Source organism: Camponotus vicinus, unplaced genomic scaffold (genome assembly GCF_025532165.1).
Source record: "Camponotus vicinus isolate PSW18456_S1 unplaced genomic scaffold, iyCamVici1.0 SCAF_4, whole genome shotgun sequence".
NCBI classification, from domain to species: Eukaryota; Metazoa; Arthropoda; class Insecta; order Hymenoptera; family Formicidae; genus Camponotus; species Camponotus vicinus.
The window spans coordinates 11,740,916-11,756,842 of NW_028141976.1; the positions used below are offsets into that span (position 1 = coordinate 11,740,916).

At 32.0% G+C, this 15,927-nt stretch overlaps 3 protein-coding genes across 11 annotated transcripts in view; 2 read left to right on the forward strand and 1 right to left on the reverse strand.

Moving 5' to 3' along the window:
- The window catches only part of LOC145971031 (ATP-binding cassette subfamily G member 4), a 31,951-nt gene extending 29,592 nt beyond the window's left edge, over positions 1-2,359 (forward strand). For all 3 annotated transcript variants that reach the window (XM_083098238.1, XM_083098237.1, XM_083098240.1), the window contains one exon: positions 1-2,359. In XM_083098238.1, the coding sequence (XP_082954364.1) occupies positions 1-339 (339 nt within the window). In that variant the 3' untranslated portion in view covers positions 340-2,359.
- Positions 44-11,945, reverse strand: LOC145971028 (lysine-specific demethylase 4C). Of its 4 annotated transcripts, XM_083098230.1 has the most exons (12): positions 11,787-11,945; positions 9,917-10,707; positions 9,632-9,837; positions 9,144-9,505; positions 6,706-9,047; positions 5,891-6,073; positions 5,489-5,788; positions 5,205-5,396; positions 4,625-4,738; positions 4,449-4,541; positions 4,170-4,292; positions 44-3,790 (listed from the first exon to the last, which is right to left on the reverse strand). In XM_083098230.1, exons 2-11 carry the CDS (start codon positions 10,688-10,690, stop codon positions 4,191-4,193), a joined length of 4,668 nt encoding a protein of 1,555 aa, XP_082954356.1. In that variant the 5' UTR covers positions 10,691-10,707; positions 11,787-11,945; the 3' UTR covers positions 44-3,790; positions 4,170-4,190. The 4 variants fall into 4 exon arrangements, with proteins under 4 accessions (XP_082954356.1, XP_082954357.1, XP_082954358.1 ...); XM_083098231.1 differs by having other exon boundaries at positions 44-4,292; positions 9,917-10,704; XM_083098232.1 differs by lacking the exon at positions 4,170-4,292.
- Positions 11,903-15,927, forward strand: part of LOC145971029 (ATP-binding cassette sub-family G member 4) — an 18,228-nt gene continuing 14,203 nt past the window's right edge. For 2 of the 4 annotated variants that reach the window (XM_083098234.1, XM_083098235.1), the window contains exon 1: positions 12,056-12,333. In XM_083098234.1, coding sequence (XP_082954360.1) covers positions 12,320-12,333 — 14 coding nt within the window. In that variant the 5' untranslated portion in view covers positions 12,056-12,319. Of the gene's footprint in view, positions 12,036-12,055; positions 12,334-15,927 lie in introns of those variants that run through there. The other 2 variants (XM_083098236.1, XM_083098233.1) reach the window with 2 other exon arrangements.

The window sequence follows — 15,927 nt, forward strand, 5'->3', positions numbered from 1 at the left end:
ATTGCGGTCTTCGCCAGTCCTATAATTGCAGTGTATTTTTCCATTTTCGGCTTCTGCATACGTTACATAGATATTCCGCATGCGTTCCGCTGGATGTTCCATATATCGTATTTCCGTGCGGGTTTCCACAGTCTGATGTACATTATGTACGGATTTGACAGGATGGACTTGAAGTGTGATGATTTTTACTGTCATTTCAAGAAACCCAACAAATTTCTCACAGAAATGGATATTGTTGACGTAAACGTGGTGAATAATCTGATACTTATACTTGGTATTGGTGTACTGATGCATCTTCTAACTGCCAGTGCGCTTTGGTGCAAACTCAACAGGAGATGAGCCAAATGCAATTCGTTGATACAGTATTGTACATAATTTTTATGAAAAAAAGTGATGCTACAAATGAGAAAAAATGTCGATATATCACGTAAAATATTGTTTTTTACGGGGAGAGATTGCGCTGGAGACCATTAAGAATAAATGGGAGAATGTTAAATAAACTATTATTTTCGCTTGATTTTATCTCAGTTCGCGTTCTATAAATATTTTCTACAAATCGTTTAAATAATGTTAAATTCTTCAATGTCGCCAGTAAATAAAATAAAAGACGTAAGTTAGATCGACCACACTGGCAAATTTATTGTTGGTAATATATCACAAATCGTTTAAAGTATATAAAATATCATTAGCGAAATTTTCTCTTGTATTGTATACAAATCGCTAAAGCAAAAGCGATAATATAACTGAGAATTAAAAAATGTGATAACATTTGTGTAAGGTCCGAGTGTGTGTCTATATAAGTGTACATAAGCCCGAATAATATTAAAGGGCAGAAACACAGAATATCTGTGTGTGAGTGTCACTATTATAATTTAGAATCATGAAATATTTAAAGCTTTAAGAACGCGCTAAACAATATAATGTATTGTAGTGTTAGCTTGTAAATTTTAATGTTTATTTATAATTCATGTTTTTTCTAGTATTATATCTACGGAGATGCGTATAAAGTTATATAAATTATCTATATAAACATTTTGTTAAATAAATATATATGAATATATGTACATATAAATATACATATATTTATACGTTAATGTATCTTATCAATAACCGAATTATTTCTCCAAAAGAACATAAAACGGAAACGGAAACATTAATCGTGAAACTTTTTCCTAGAAGGGAAAATTTTTGTTTTTTTTTATTAATTTTATGTTAAAAAATAATTTTTTATATGTGATAAAAGAACACTAAAAATTGTTAAAAATATGCATTTAGTTTCTTGTCTTTATTCCATCACTGGCATTTGCTTATGTATAATTTCTACATTTAAATATATATATGATTCGAATTCTTATACAATGTAGAACGAAGAAATTTCATCATTCAATCAATTATAATATAATTTAATCCTAATACTTGTGTTATTTAAATTTTTAACTACAATATATATCTGTGTTATAATTTATGTACATTATAATAATTTGTGCAAACATTATGTGTAATTATAAAGTATTATTATCCAAAAAAATCATAATTAATCTTTAAAGATTAATTAAGATATGTACATATAGTAGCAATGAACAATGGTGTATTTTGCGTAATTTGAGCAATGTAAGCTCTATAAGAAATCTATTTTCAAGACATTTTTGTGGAAATTAGCTTATACAATTACAATTTCGCTTTAAAAATTTGTTCATTTATGTGACATTATATATATATATTTTTTTTTCTTATAGAATCTATATAATAGAATTTATGTCCAGTAAAAGCATTTTTAAGCAATTACTGTAACAAACTGACAGATAACTTACTGTAGGTATATTTATACTTCACTTTAAATTTAATCAGAATCAATACACGGGAAGATATACTTATCGTTTATATATTTATCGTTAATATATTTATCGTAATATATTTATCGTTTTAATTATAAAGAGCTCATACAATCATAAACAACTAAGCATTACCTGCAGTTACTTCTATCGTATTAACAATAATCGCAGTCTTGTTCATTACTCGTATATTAACATGATTCTTGAGGATATTTTTTGTTGCTCGTCATTTTCTTATATATAAATAAGTGTCATAAAATGCACGTATAAAGATCGATATTGCTCTATTGTAGCTTCTATAAGGAAGATAATACTGTATCTTTTAATAACTTATTCTTTCTTGTAACTTTAAGTATTAAAATAGAATAAAAGTAGCGACTAGAAATAAAATTAATGAAAGACTCACCAATGTATATAATTTTTCACAATGTTAATCGTATGAAGCTGTAGCTATTTACATAACATTATATTTATGCCATGGAATATTATAAGTGTGTGTGACAATAAATATAAAATTGCATGTTTAATACTCATATTATAAACTTTCATTTTTATATACATCATTGTGTGTAAATATAAATTAAGATAAAATTGGTATAAATATTTTTTTAGAAAACATAAAATAACTTTATAATTTTTGCTTTAATTTATCGTTTTTTCTTAAATACAATACAACACATTCTGTATGATAAAATAATAATCATCAGCAATAATAATCATTTTTCCAACTGTTCATGAAGTTTTACTGATTTCTATTTGGATAGATTGTTAATAAAAAATGATGAGCTACTGATAGAAATTCATAATTTATGATTTCAAAAATATTTCAAGAGTTTTGTAGAAGATCGTTAAACTTTTTCAATCTTTCAGTTGCTTAAATATTTGATCTTGACAAACAAAACTTGTACAATATGATTACAACATTAATGCAACTCTCTCTCTCTCTATATATATATATATTGATATATTTTTTAAAAATAAAATAGTATACTAATCATCAGAATCCGGATTTTGGTGCCGTTTTCTCCACTCCAAATGTATGCTAGTGGCCGAACGAAAAGCAGTACTGTTTACGCCGCGCCGGTCTAACGTAGCAAAGAGGATACTGTTGCGTAGAATACAAATACACACACAATATATATATATATATATATATATATATATATATATATATATATATATGTATATTTCTATATATTATATATATAAACTTATATATATATAAACGGCACTGAGATCCGGACTCTACTAATCTCAATATCGTCAAATTCATACCGTATTGTTTACTATGGAAAGAAGATTTACATAGATACTTGTATACTTAAGAAATATTTTAACATTTGTTTTTTATTAATATATATTGTATCATTTTTTAAATTTCTCTGATTTGTAGCTTTATGGATACTAAATTTTGAATCTCCTTATTATAAAATGTGAAACGCTTTAATTTACAGATAATGCTTCATCATTCATTGATGCCCAATTTGAAAAAAAATTAAAAATACTTTGATGCACAATCTATTTAAATAGACCGATGGTACCAATGAAACAGAATTTAATAAACCTGCAACTTTTATTTTTATAATTTGGAGATATATATTTTTTTCTCTCTCTGTGAAAGTAAGAAAAAAAGAATAGAATTATAAATTTCAGAACTCTAATTTATGTCTCCAGAATTTTATTTTTTTTAAATTTTTAAACAATACAATATTTTTGCAAATACAATTTAGCTTCGGGCCGAAAGAGTTTTGTCGAGACTGTAATACTTAAATATCTTTCATTGGTGCCGTCGAAACAGCAGTTATATAAATAGAGTACAGCGGGGCAATTTGGATAGTGAAGCATTTTATTGGCTAATATTAAGATTTAACGCACGTGCTTGGAGAGATGCTGTATTGTTCGTTTGAGCGATGCGATGGAAAAAGTCTTTCAAAAGATTATTCTTTTGTTTAGTGGCGCTATAACAATTGTAAAAAAATTGAAAATTAATTTTATTCTATTCAAATAATCCCGCCGTATCCTATTTTATACATATATAATACTATTAGTAGCCTATATTTTTTATGGAATATTTCCCATAATTATACAGGCACAATACTGCAAATTAATAATTTAACATGAATGAGACATATAATTTTTATTGAAAATATTAGTTAAATAAAATAAAAATGATTAAATATATAAGGGAAAAAGATTTTTACTTGATGAATTTGAAATTGAAGTCAAGTTATTAAAGAAAGACCACACACACAAAATTACGATTGTAAAATATAATTTTTATGCCTACTATTTACAATAAAGAATTTTATATACTGCTTTTACTTAATAATTATTTACATTTAAAAACTATATCTCTCCTCAATCGTGAACTTTCATTGTATATTTCGCTTTTCTTTGCGCCTCCGTTTCATCTTCTAAGCCATAAAGATGAGATCGATGCTTCATTTCAGTCGCAATAGACTTTAATAAACCAACAGAAAAACAGAAAAATAAACATAAGAATATAACGTAGATGTTAAAACAGAAGGAATATAAAATATCATATTAAAATGAATGAAATAAGCCACGTTGATAGAGATGCTATCCATTATGATAGTAATCTCAGACTAAACTCACCAAACGGGAACGCACTCTTTTTGGCATATCTTCATGTAAACTGTAAATTTCATTGCGTTTTAAAACAAGTTGCGAGCCATCCTCGAAAATCACCTAAACAGAAAAATGATTATTAATAATTAAACGATTAATATGAGGAATAAATTATCAAAAATCGTAATACTACATTTACTTACAGTAAACATTATCTGATGATTTGTACCTTCGAAGACACCATCATATTTTTGCCCATCTGTCCAGTTTACAGTTACAGCGGCTCCGAGTGGTGGTGTATTTCCAGGATCGTAATTCTAAACATAAAAAATTTCAATAATAAGCCTACAAAGTAGATTTCTCAAAAAATATATATTTTTATACATTTTGTTTACAATTTTTATTTTAATAAGCTTCAGACAAAGAATAGAGCACAAATAAAGACCTAATTTATATCAATTATTTGATACGCATATTAATTAGTAAATAACTAGTAAAAATGGATCATTAGATGATTACTCGAATACTTGATGTGACTTGATATGATTCAATGATATGACTCAATGATTGGCTTAAACTAGATCACGACTTGATATGATTCAATATGACTCAATGATTGGCTTAAACTAGGTCAAAACTGTATAATAGTTATAGACTGACAGACAAACAGACAAAGTGAAAGAGAGAGATTAGGAAGGAGAGAAGGAAGGATGGAAGAAGAGAGGGAGGGAGGGAGAGAGATTAAGTTAATAATTTGACAAAATAAACTGCACAAAAACTTACGATTATATCAGAGGGAAACAAATCATCGCTGAAGCTGTTATCGTTAAATGTAACCATGTAAAAAAGAATATCCTGAATAGACTTGACTTTGGCTTGATAATATCTGGTATTTCGATGTTTTGCCCAAACAACCTCACCCTGCCGTATTTGTGGTATTTTCCCTTTGCCTTCGTCATGTCCGTTACACGTTACCTATGGATGGCGTAGATTAAACGTTAATATTTTTCCTGTGCGCTTTCGTGTAGTCGTGTATCATATGTGATTATCAAATAATAAGACTCTACCTGTAGTTCCTGCGAGTTGTATACCGGTATGATAAACGTGGCACCCGCCGCGAGACCGCAGGACGGATGAAACACGTTGGTACATTGATTACATTTCAGGCACGCTCCACCATCTTGCCCACAGAAGCAACACTTCTTGTGACACGAATCCGCCATAATCGTTAACACGTTAATGGGATCTTTATTTATGGCATCTTTAAAAGTGGCTCCCGGTACCATAAGCGTGCACAAGATGTGTGCCCATCGGCTATCGCTGGTACGTTTCAAAGGACCGCCAAACATCGGGCACAAACAACACATCTAGTTTGTTGTGACAAAGCGAGATTAGATGAAATGTGTATTTAACGGGATAAAGAAAGAGAAAAAAAGGAAAAAAAAAACAAAAGATTTTTCAACACGTACCACGTCGTTTCTACCAGCCTTACATCTGTCGCAAGCCCAATTTCGAATATCCTTAGGTAATATAGTTATGCCGTAACAGGATGCATGAACAGTCACGTGGCATTCTCTACACCGTAAAAGTTTGTTGTTTTCCGGCTCCGTAGCCTGTTCCTTGGAATTGGCCGCAAAAATATTGGCAGACACCTGATGTATACATATACATATATGTATATATATATTAAGTATACAAATAATTTTCTTTGTATGAAATTTAATAAATTATTATTAATAAATTATACACATACTGTTCTATCATAAAAATAATTACATTTTTCAGCATTTTTTCCATCTTCCAGGTAAATTATAGATTCCGAAGAGATAGAAAGTTTGGTTTCAACTTGTGATGAATTCATCAATTTTGTTATTTCTTTGACTATTATTTGTTCTGACATAGCATATCTTGTCTGATATAAAATTTACAAATATCAAAAAAATAAGAAAACAGCTTAATGAATTTGTAAATAAAAATCAGACTTTCTATCTATTCAGAATCTATAATTTACCTGAAAGATAGAAGTGCTGAAAAAAATGATGGGAATTATTTTCATGATTGAACTGTACATGTGTGTGTGTGTGTGTGTAATTTGTTAATAAATATTAAATTTCATAAAATAGTGTAAAACTTATTCATATATTTAATAAATTATTCATTCAATCAATATTCATCTTAGAATATTTTTCTAATTGCATACATTTGTTTCATACATTTGCATTAATTTTATTGAGAGAAAGAGAGAGACACAAATTAATAATCATTAAACTTTTATTTTCCTCACCCATATCGGCGTGTTTTCAGGTAACGTAGTCGATTGGCAATATCTCCAATCAGGTGGCATCACTCTGCTGTTTCCACTCGTACACGAGGCAAAAGTAGCGCATATTGCACAATGAGAGACTTGAGCGCTCCAATAATTATTGAACGCTTTCAGCAGATCATTATTTGGTATATTCGGATAAATCATCTCTGAAATGTGTCCCGGTATCATCGACGTGATTGGTTGGGAACTGCAACTGAATTGCGACACATCGATGGATTGCGTTGATTTTGCGTCGATTTGATCTCTCGTAACTTCAATCGCAGGAGTAATAGTCGCTGTTATTTGCTTTTTCCTCGTTGTAGATTTCTTCAACTTTTCTTTGGGCTTCTTTCTCAAGATAGATATTTGGCTTTTTTTAGAAGAGGATAAGTGTGGATGAGTATTAATTGCCATTTTTATCGAGTCTTCTGTATTGTCGGATATATTTGAACTTGATATATTTTCGCTCTCGTTAAGTTGCACATCACCTATAGCAGAGTTCCTCTCAATCGAGGAATACTTCCATATCGTATCTTGCATATTTGTAATTTGCGATGGAACGTTGTCCTCATTAGACAGATTATAGTTCAATGCAGACACGTCGATAGGATTATTGACTTGCGTTCCGATGGAAGTACTCGTAACATTTGTTCGAGATGTATTTATAAGTGTGTTGTTATTCGACTTGTCGTTCTTCGAAGATGATTTTTTACGTGAGGTTTGTCTCTTTTGCGACTTTTGGCGCGTGGCATTCTTGGTAGTAGCTTGTTTCGAGATATTTGGAACAATTGCAGATGCAGAATTCATGATAGCCAACGCATTAGGATTTTGAAAACACGTCATGTTATTAATAGATGTGGGTGAAGAATAATTACGTATGACGGAAGAGGGTGACAACATCGTATTTGGTACATAAGACATTGGAGGTTTTTGAATTTGAATATTACCTTTATTCACCGTGCTAGGCGCTTGAGCCGGTTTAGACTCAGTTTCCGAATGACGGATATACTGATTGTTTCCCCAGAATTTCTTTCCTCCGCTTTCCACAGATGTAGTTCTTTCCGATCTCATTTTGAGTTGATTAAACACTGGTCGATTTAAGTAATTGTTGGGAAATAAGGAGCTGTCTTCTGATTTAATTGAAGTAATGACAGGCGATGAAAAATTTTCCAACTGCGGTATACTTTTAAATGCATTATCATTCCCAACGTGCGACGCTTCTAATTCATTCTCATTCTCTAAAACCGGAGGATTGTTTGAAAAAAATAACGTAGGAGGATCTGGCAAGATCGTAATATCCATAGTTGGATGCAACAAAGTGTTTTGACTTGCAGCAGTATTTTCAGGCTGTGAAACTCTCACTGGTAAATGAGATGGTATACTTAATCGAGGCGGTTTTATCAAATTCTTATTTTTTATTGCTCCATATTCCATGGACATTATAGGTTTGAGCTTTGTATCCTGTTTCGCATGAATAACAGCTTTTGTACTTTCATTTTGATATCCAGAATTGTTTTGTACTATAGCATTATAATTTTTTTTCATTAGGTAAGGATTTGGTATTAGTTTGCAAGTATTATTTTTGATATCTTTTAAGAAACAAGTATTTATCGCTTTATTTTCCACTGTATTATTCATTACTATTTCTGTGCCATTGTCATTGCTGCAGTCAAAATTTGTCATTTGATTACTATTAGTTATATTTATAGTAGTTTTATCCTTCATATTTGTCATACAATGTTCATTATCAAGCGAAATATTTCCAGGTAATGCATTGACTTTTCCTTCATTGTTAGATATATCTTTTACAATATGAACACTATGAAGATCAGATAGCGCCATATTTGTATGTTGTAAATTAGCATTTGACATATCTAAAGGATGACCATAGAATGGTATATTATCATGTTTAGATTTACTTTTGAATGCATCTTTCAATCTTATTTTCCTCTGCCCACTGTGACTCGAATGCTTTTTCCTCTTTTTGGTAAATTTATCGACAGATTCGAAATCTATTTTTAGAGGATCTTCCGTAGGTTCGTTTTCTATTATAATATTGTCATTGTAATTTCCTTGAATCACAGGAATTTCGTCGCTATTTTCCTGGGATATATCTTCAAAAATACTTATGTCTTCAACTTCAGTTTTTATTTCAATTTTAATTACATCATCCACATTCTGTGTATTAATAATTTTAGCTTCTTTTTTAGATTTTGATTCCATCTTCAATTTTTTTTCTCTACTTCCACTTTGTTTTCTCTTCTTCTTTTTACTCTTCTTGCGATTATAACCATCATCATACACAGACGCTTCCTCAACATCTAAAATAAAAGGTATTTCAAATTAGTAAAAAAGAAAAAGTAAATGAAACTACATCGATTACATTGATTAAAATAAAAATATACAATATTTCTTACCCATTTCTCCTGCTTTTAACCAGATATCTTCTAAAACTTGCAATTGTTGTTCGTCTGGCTCATCTAGTGACTCCTCCATTTCTTCAAATTCGAGATCTTGCAAAGCTTTTTTAATATCCGCAGGAATATCCGCACGATTCACTAATTCTTCCATATTAACACCAGAATTTGTGTCAATAATCTTTTTCTTATGAATCATATGTCGCTTATTTTTCGGTGCTGCATTCAAATAGCTTTGTGGTAATTGACCATTGTTACTGCTGCTACACAATAAATCCATTTGCGACGGCATTGGTGCAGCAGTTTGCCTAGGATCTTCAGGATGGGGACCAATATCTTCACCGCGTAGCCATAAATCGTACCTATGTCATTGGAATTAATATTATACAAATTATATTATAAGATACTATATCATATTTTAACATATATATATTTTGTGTATATAATCATATAAAATGTTAAATAAGTTTAGGATATTATTTATATACCTCTCTGGTTGAAAGCGTTTAACAAAAGTATCCATAGATATCTTGACCATGTCTTTACTACACGAACACTGTGTAGCTCTCTTCCCATATTCTACCCATCTAGGTGCTGCAAAATTGGTGGATTCGGCACAATTGAATCCATGATTAAAACCAGCATGATAACCATATGGAAATGTAATCATTATTTCTCCAGCTTCTTGCGTTATCTGTGAAAATGAAAACTGTGAAGTAGCCAAGAACAATATCTAGAATTCACGATTGTGGCATAAATGGAAAAACACTTACCTTATTACATGGAATAGAATATTGTCTTAATATTTGAGGAGATATCAGAGACATTTTATGGCGCAAGAAAGCCTGGCAGCTTTGATAACTCGATGGGAAAAAGCCATTGGCTAATCTCTCTAATCTACGTCCATGTTCTGGAGGTATGGCATACCATGTTTTGGGCGCACCAAAATGAAGATAATTTATAGAGTAAAGATCCATATCCTCCGTATGCCAGGCAAATGTGGTTTTCCACATTCCAAAATATAAGTAAGCTGTATTGACGCCATCAATGGATATACCATAATCTTTATTGACATAATCCAAAATCGTCCCCAAGTGATTGATGTTCCATTCCTTTACATCAGGATCAGTCAAAGAACCAGACACATCTGCACCATATATCGGTGCTACGTATGTTATGTTCTTCCAATATTTTCTCTCCAGATCCTCGTAATCAAAATGACGAGGAGTAACATAACGTTCAGAATTGGCTAATTTACTATATTCTTGGACGGTCATTGATTTCTTTTGAATATTGATTTGTTGATAAAGACCTTGCTTTCCAGTGACAACTTGACAGATCGGCGCTGGAATAGTGAGATCTAGCTCGTCTAAGTTGTAGCCCTTTTTCCTTGGAACCCATTCTGGTGGCGGTATTACTTTTGCCAAACCAGCTTTATTAGCTCCTTGACTCTCCATATATTCCACATATTTTGTGAAATTTTTAAATTCCTCATACGTTGGTCGAAAGACCTGTATGCGAGGTATTCCTCTTGAATTATTGGCCATTGTTAAATTTATTACTGCTGCAAATCAAAGATAATTTTAAATATCCAATGGGATATATGTATAGTAATTAAAGATAATTTTTAAATGACTTTAGTAATACTGCAATTATTTTTTATAGTACTACTATAAATGATTATTTTTCGCCTTTTAACTATTATTTACTATAACTATTATTTTTCATCTCTTTATGTGATTAAGTATAAGAAAAATGTATATGAAAATTTGTTTCTAAACAACATCTATTTTTTCTCTTCTCCTTTTTAATATATGTAAAAAATATCACACTTAAAATTTTTAAAATATTTGATTTCAATTTTGATAATTTTAATAACTGTTATATTATAAAAAAATAATAATCCATTATAAAACAAATTATTATTCCTTTAAAAAAAAAAGAAAGAAAATGGTTCACGCTTAAATAATACCAGCATCATTTTAATCCAATTTAATACGATTATACCTCGTTAAATATTTATATACATCGAAAAACGCTCCTGTCACGATGGATTAGCTAAATATAAACGCTCGTTACGATGCATTTCATTCATCGTGATTCGTTACACGCGGATGCATCTTTAAGTGCATCTATGCATGCAAGTGATAGTAATCGTGCACATTTTCAAGCCTGTCAAATCATGAGAAGCATCGAGAAATTAGACAGCAATTGCATGGGATCATCATAGAACCGAGAGAGAGAAAAAAGATGCAAAAAGGTACGTGCACGATTTTAATATTTCGAAATCGTAGGTAGGTTCGATGTTTTTAGAACGAAACGTGATGGTGGCAGAGAAGGAGGGGGAGGAAGAGAGAAAGGGGATCCATAAACAAAATGGTAGTTCTATCTATTGTTACGGGAATCTCTCTCTCGCGCAACGCGAAGGATCCGTTCGATCGTGACTCTTGGGGATGCTCGCTTCGCGATTATTCCCCGTTCGGGATATTTTCTCGATCGAACGAATCAACGGAGTGACGACGAGACGAACGGCTCGCGAGAGCTCGTGATTGCGGCGCGGACGTTCGAGGAGAGCCGTGACGGATGATAAATCGCCCTTTGCAGTGCTTGCTTGTTACAAGACAGATAAGACGGGTCACTTACACGCGCCCGAAATGTACGATCACCTCTCCTGTATCGGTAGCATCGTCCGCGAGAAGGGACCTCGCTGCTCTAATAATCACCACACGCGATTTTTGACACAACACACGGATTTTGATGTGCAGCAGCGGATGAGCCGCGCAGCGTCGTCGTCGTACGCGATGTGAGGTGGCGCTTGCGTCGTCTCCGCTTCGCGACCGCTAGCGACATCTACCGACGGCGTGCTAAATTCGGATTCTTGCCGTTTGTCACGTAGGCCAATATACGTATGTATGGCTGCGGTCCGAAATGTGCTCATAGCGCTATCGGCGCGCTTACGGCCGTTCCGAAATGGCTTGAGTGTGTCCGCCGTAGCGAAGTGACGTCATACTTTTCGTCCTCACGCTGCCCATAGTTGAATGGTAAAGGCACCTTAAGGCACCGTGAGCGCGACGTTATAAGCGCGGGAAACGCAAGTAAATTTAAAAATATAGTGAAGTGTTATATTACAAATAATTGAGTTGTTACTAATCCTAAACCGGGCGATTCACAACAGAATGACAACAGAAAAGTTAGTAGAAATTACAGTACATGTTGAAGATAAAAATGAAATGATAACACTAAAATTATTACCAGAAATTTCGGAAGGAGCAGCCAAAAGTGAGTAAAGAAAAACATTTTATGAGAATTAAGTTAGGTTATCTTGATCGCTAGAGGAAGATAAATAAAAAAAAGATAGTGAATCTTCATCAGAAGATTCACAAGCTAATTCTAAAAATTGAGTGAGAATAATTCGTTGTTCTTTATTCATTTTGCTTTTTTTAACCTTATATTTATTATTGACAAGCAGAGGATGTTCGCTATTCGATACGATTTTGAATTTTGAGCGCGTTATATAGCGTTCCGAAATAAATCATGCTTAAGCGCGCTTATGATTTCGGACCGGTCTTTGGCGCTGTTGGCACCATCAGCACTGTAAGCGCATTTCGGACCGCAGCCTATGTGTGTATGTGTACAGTAGGCGCCAATAATGAAATATACAGGGTGTCCCAGACCACCCGTACACCCCTTTTAAAATGAAAATAAATGGCTTTTGTCAAAAATCGCGAACAATTTTTAAATAAATCGGGTACGCTCTATCAAATAGTAATATTTTCAACTTTTGATTCCGACCGGAAATACGCCATCCGGATCGGAAGTTGAATTTTTTTAGGGGAACATGGTACTTTTTATTACAGATTCGAATTGTACGTGAAAAAATAAGAAACTTTTGTATCAAACGTTTTTTCTGAAAGTGCCTCTGTCAATCTTAAAATTGACTTTGAAAGTAATTGTGATGAACTTTCAATAATTAATATTTCTATTATTATTACAAAAATCGTTACATGGAATAGGATTTCTTTATTTAATTTACTGCGCTCTACATCCTCACAAGTGCGTGAGCAGATGCTCAGGGACACCCTGTATATATTATGAATGTATCTTACTGCCATCCCGTGTTGTTGATGTGTTTAGTTATTATTGGTCCCGAATGCAACCAACTTCATATGTTAAGGCGTTATTGGCGTCTACTGTACATACACCGTTCAACAATTGCCGCATTCAGCGAACTTAATCGCTAACAATAAATAGTAATTTAATAAGGAAACATCTATAATGTCTATGTTTTTTAATAGATCTTTAAATAAACATATTAGATCCATACAGTGCAGAATATTGCAACTATATTATTAATATTGTTGTAACATTGCAGCAATATTGCAATATTGCCGCAATATTACTGCAATGTTCTATGCTGTATAGGTCTAATTTAAAAGTTACAAAGACATTTAATCGATGAAATTTTATGATTTTATGATAAAATTTTATATCAAAATCGATCTCTGGTTGAAAAATCATTGATTCGTCTGTCGAAAAAATTGAATATAAATTAGTTCCCATATAGCACAAAATATTGCAGCAATGTTTTATACTGTATGGGTTAAATTTGTCATCATGTAACTAGTTAAAATAACTACAAATTATATATCTATTACATTAAATTAAATCAAAATTGGCCCATAAGAGTCTCAGCGCGGTTAATTGGAGCGCAGGGAAGAAACAATACTTCCTTCTTATTAATAATTGTTGGTTTATTTCGAATTTAAAATTAAAGTAATTATTTTTAACTACCGCGCTGTGGTTCTTATGTGGTGCTAATTTTGATTTAATTTTTTATTTATTTGAGCCAAATTCTCTTAACTATCTCAGCAAACACCAAATAACAGTTATATAACTGTTAATTATAATTTTCCACTTAACAATATAACAGTTACATAACATGTAACAGTTATATTGTTGAATAGGAAATTACAACTAACAATTATATAAATGTTACTTGGTGTTTGTTGGGATTAATTATCTATTACATTGGCTCCTGCGCATGCGAAAGATATTTTAGTACATACTTTTCATAGAAGTATTTTTATGGCCATTTTATAGAAACATTTTTTATAGTATTTCTCCAAAACTTGGGGAATTAATAATCTAATAATATGTGCGTATATTTGCTATACCTACGGTAACGTTGGAAGGAAGATAACGCTGAGGAATGATCAGTCATAATAATTTCCACGTGTATGTTTCTATTTGAATTCACGGAATAAAAAATCGATGTACGTATCTCTTATGATATTTGCTCTCTTATCAATTATTAGATTAATTTACACATTCTTTTCCCTCGCGAATTTATTATCTTGTCTTCTTCGCAGGTATAAAGATGTGGAACACAAAAAAAGTTACATCGTGATATTAAACTTTCTCATGTTTTTTTGGAAAAAAATATTTTGCATTCTTTTCACTCTACATGTTTTACAAAATTAAATTTTCTTATACCGGCAAATCTGTAAAAATTCATCCCTTTTTGACAGAATTTAAGTTTATCATTTAAACTATTTTTACACAAGAAGGTAGTGTATATGAACATGAGATACTTCCAGATATTCTTGAAAATGATAAATCTTATCTAAACGAGTCGCGATGATAACACATGGCCTTTGATATGGACGAATTCACGGATTTTGTAATCGTTATTTGCTTACCTGACAGGAAATTGATTTTTCTCCTCGATTCACTATTGATGTATTATCAGCACGTTACATGTGTTAAGTGGAGGAAGCGTCATGGGAACGTCGTTTCTAGAGATCTCCAGCTTAAAATATAAACGCAAGAAAAATGCGATATTTTAAATCAGTATTCTAGGTAGATCTAGGTGCATCGTTCGAACCAATCAGAACGAAATCCCTTTAGTTCTAATTGGTTGATCGAATAATTTCGGAGGAAAAAAATACAATGAGACACAATAATATATTAATACTCGTGTAAATGTAAAGTGATATATCGGAATTTTTGTTCCTAGAAAGCAAACAACATATATATACATATCTGTATATTATCTGTATGATTAAATTTTATAAAATTGTAACCATTTATACACAATCAACAAGAAGATGATATCTTTAAGACGAGATTAGCAAAATCTAATAACACAGGTCTACAAAAAATGGGGTCATGATTGTTGTTGGGCAGCTGGGGGTCATTTCCGAAGTAATTTTCTGCGTAGAATCCGAATCCGAGGTCAGAATTGGCCTATCACGTCAGGATTTTGAGATATTTGAGGTTATATACTCGAAAAATGGCTTTTTGGGCTACTTTTGAGGTTATGTACAGGACGCACAAAATTTTTTAGCTCTTTTCTTCTAATTGCATCATTTAGTACTACTCTTTCCCTTCAAAATGAGCTGTCGAATGGTCATCTACGATTTTTCCTTGCAAAGTTACGGCCATTTTAAGATAACATGATGAATTCCAAACCCTGCGCCGTTATAGCCCAACAACCTCATGAGCATTCACATTAAACCTGTAAACTTTGAACTATAAACCCGAAAACTTGGACTGAAAACTGTATATATGGGTTTTTGGGGTCGCTGATGCTCATGAGGTTGTTGGGCTATAACGGCGCAGGGTTTGGAATTCATCATGTCATCTTAAAATGGCCGTAACTTTGCAAGGAAAAATCGTAGATGACCATTCGACAGCTCATTTTGAAGGGAAAGAGTAGTACTAAATGATGCAATTAGAAGAAAAGAGCTAAAAAATTTTGTCCTGTACATAACCTCAAAAGTAG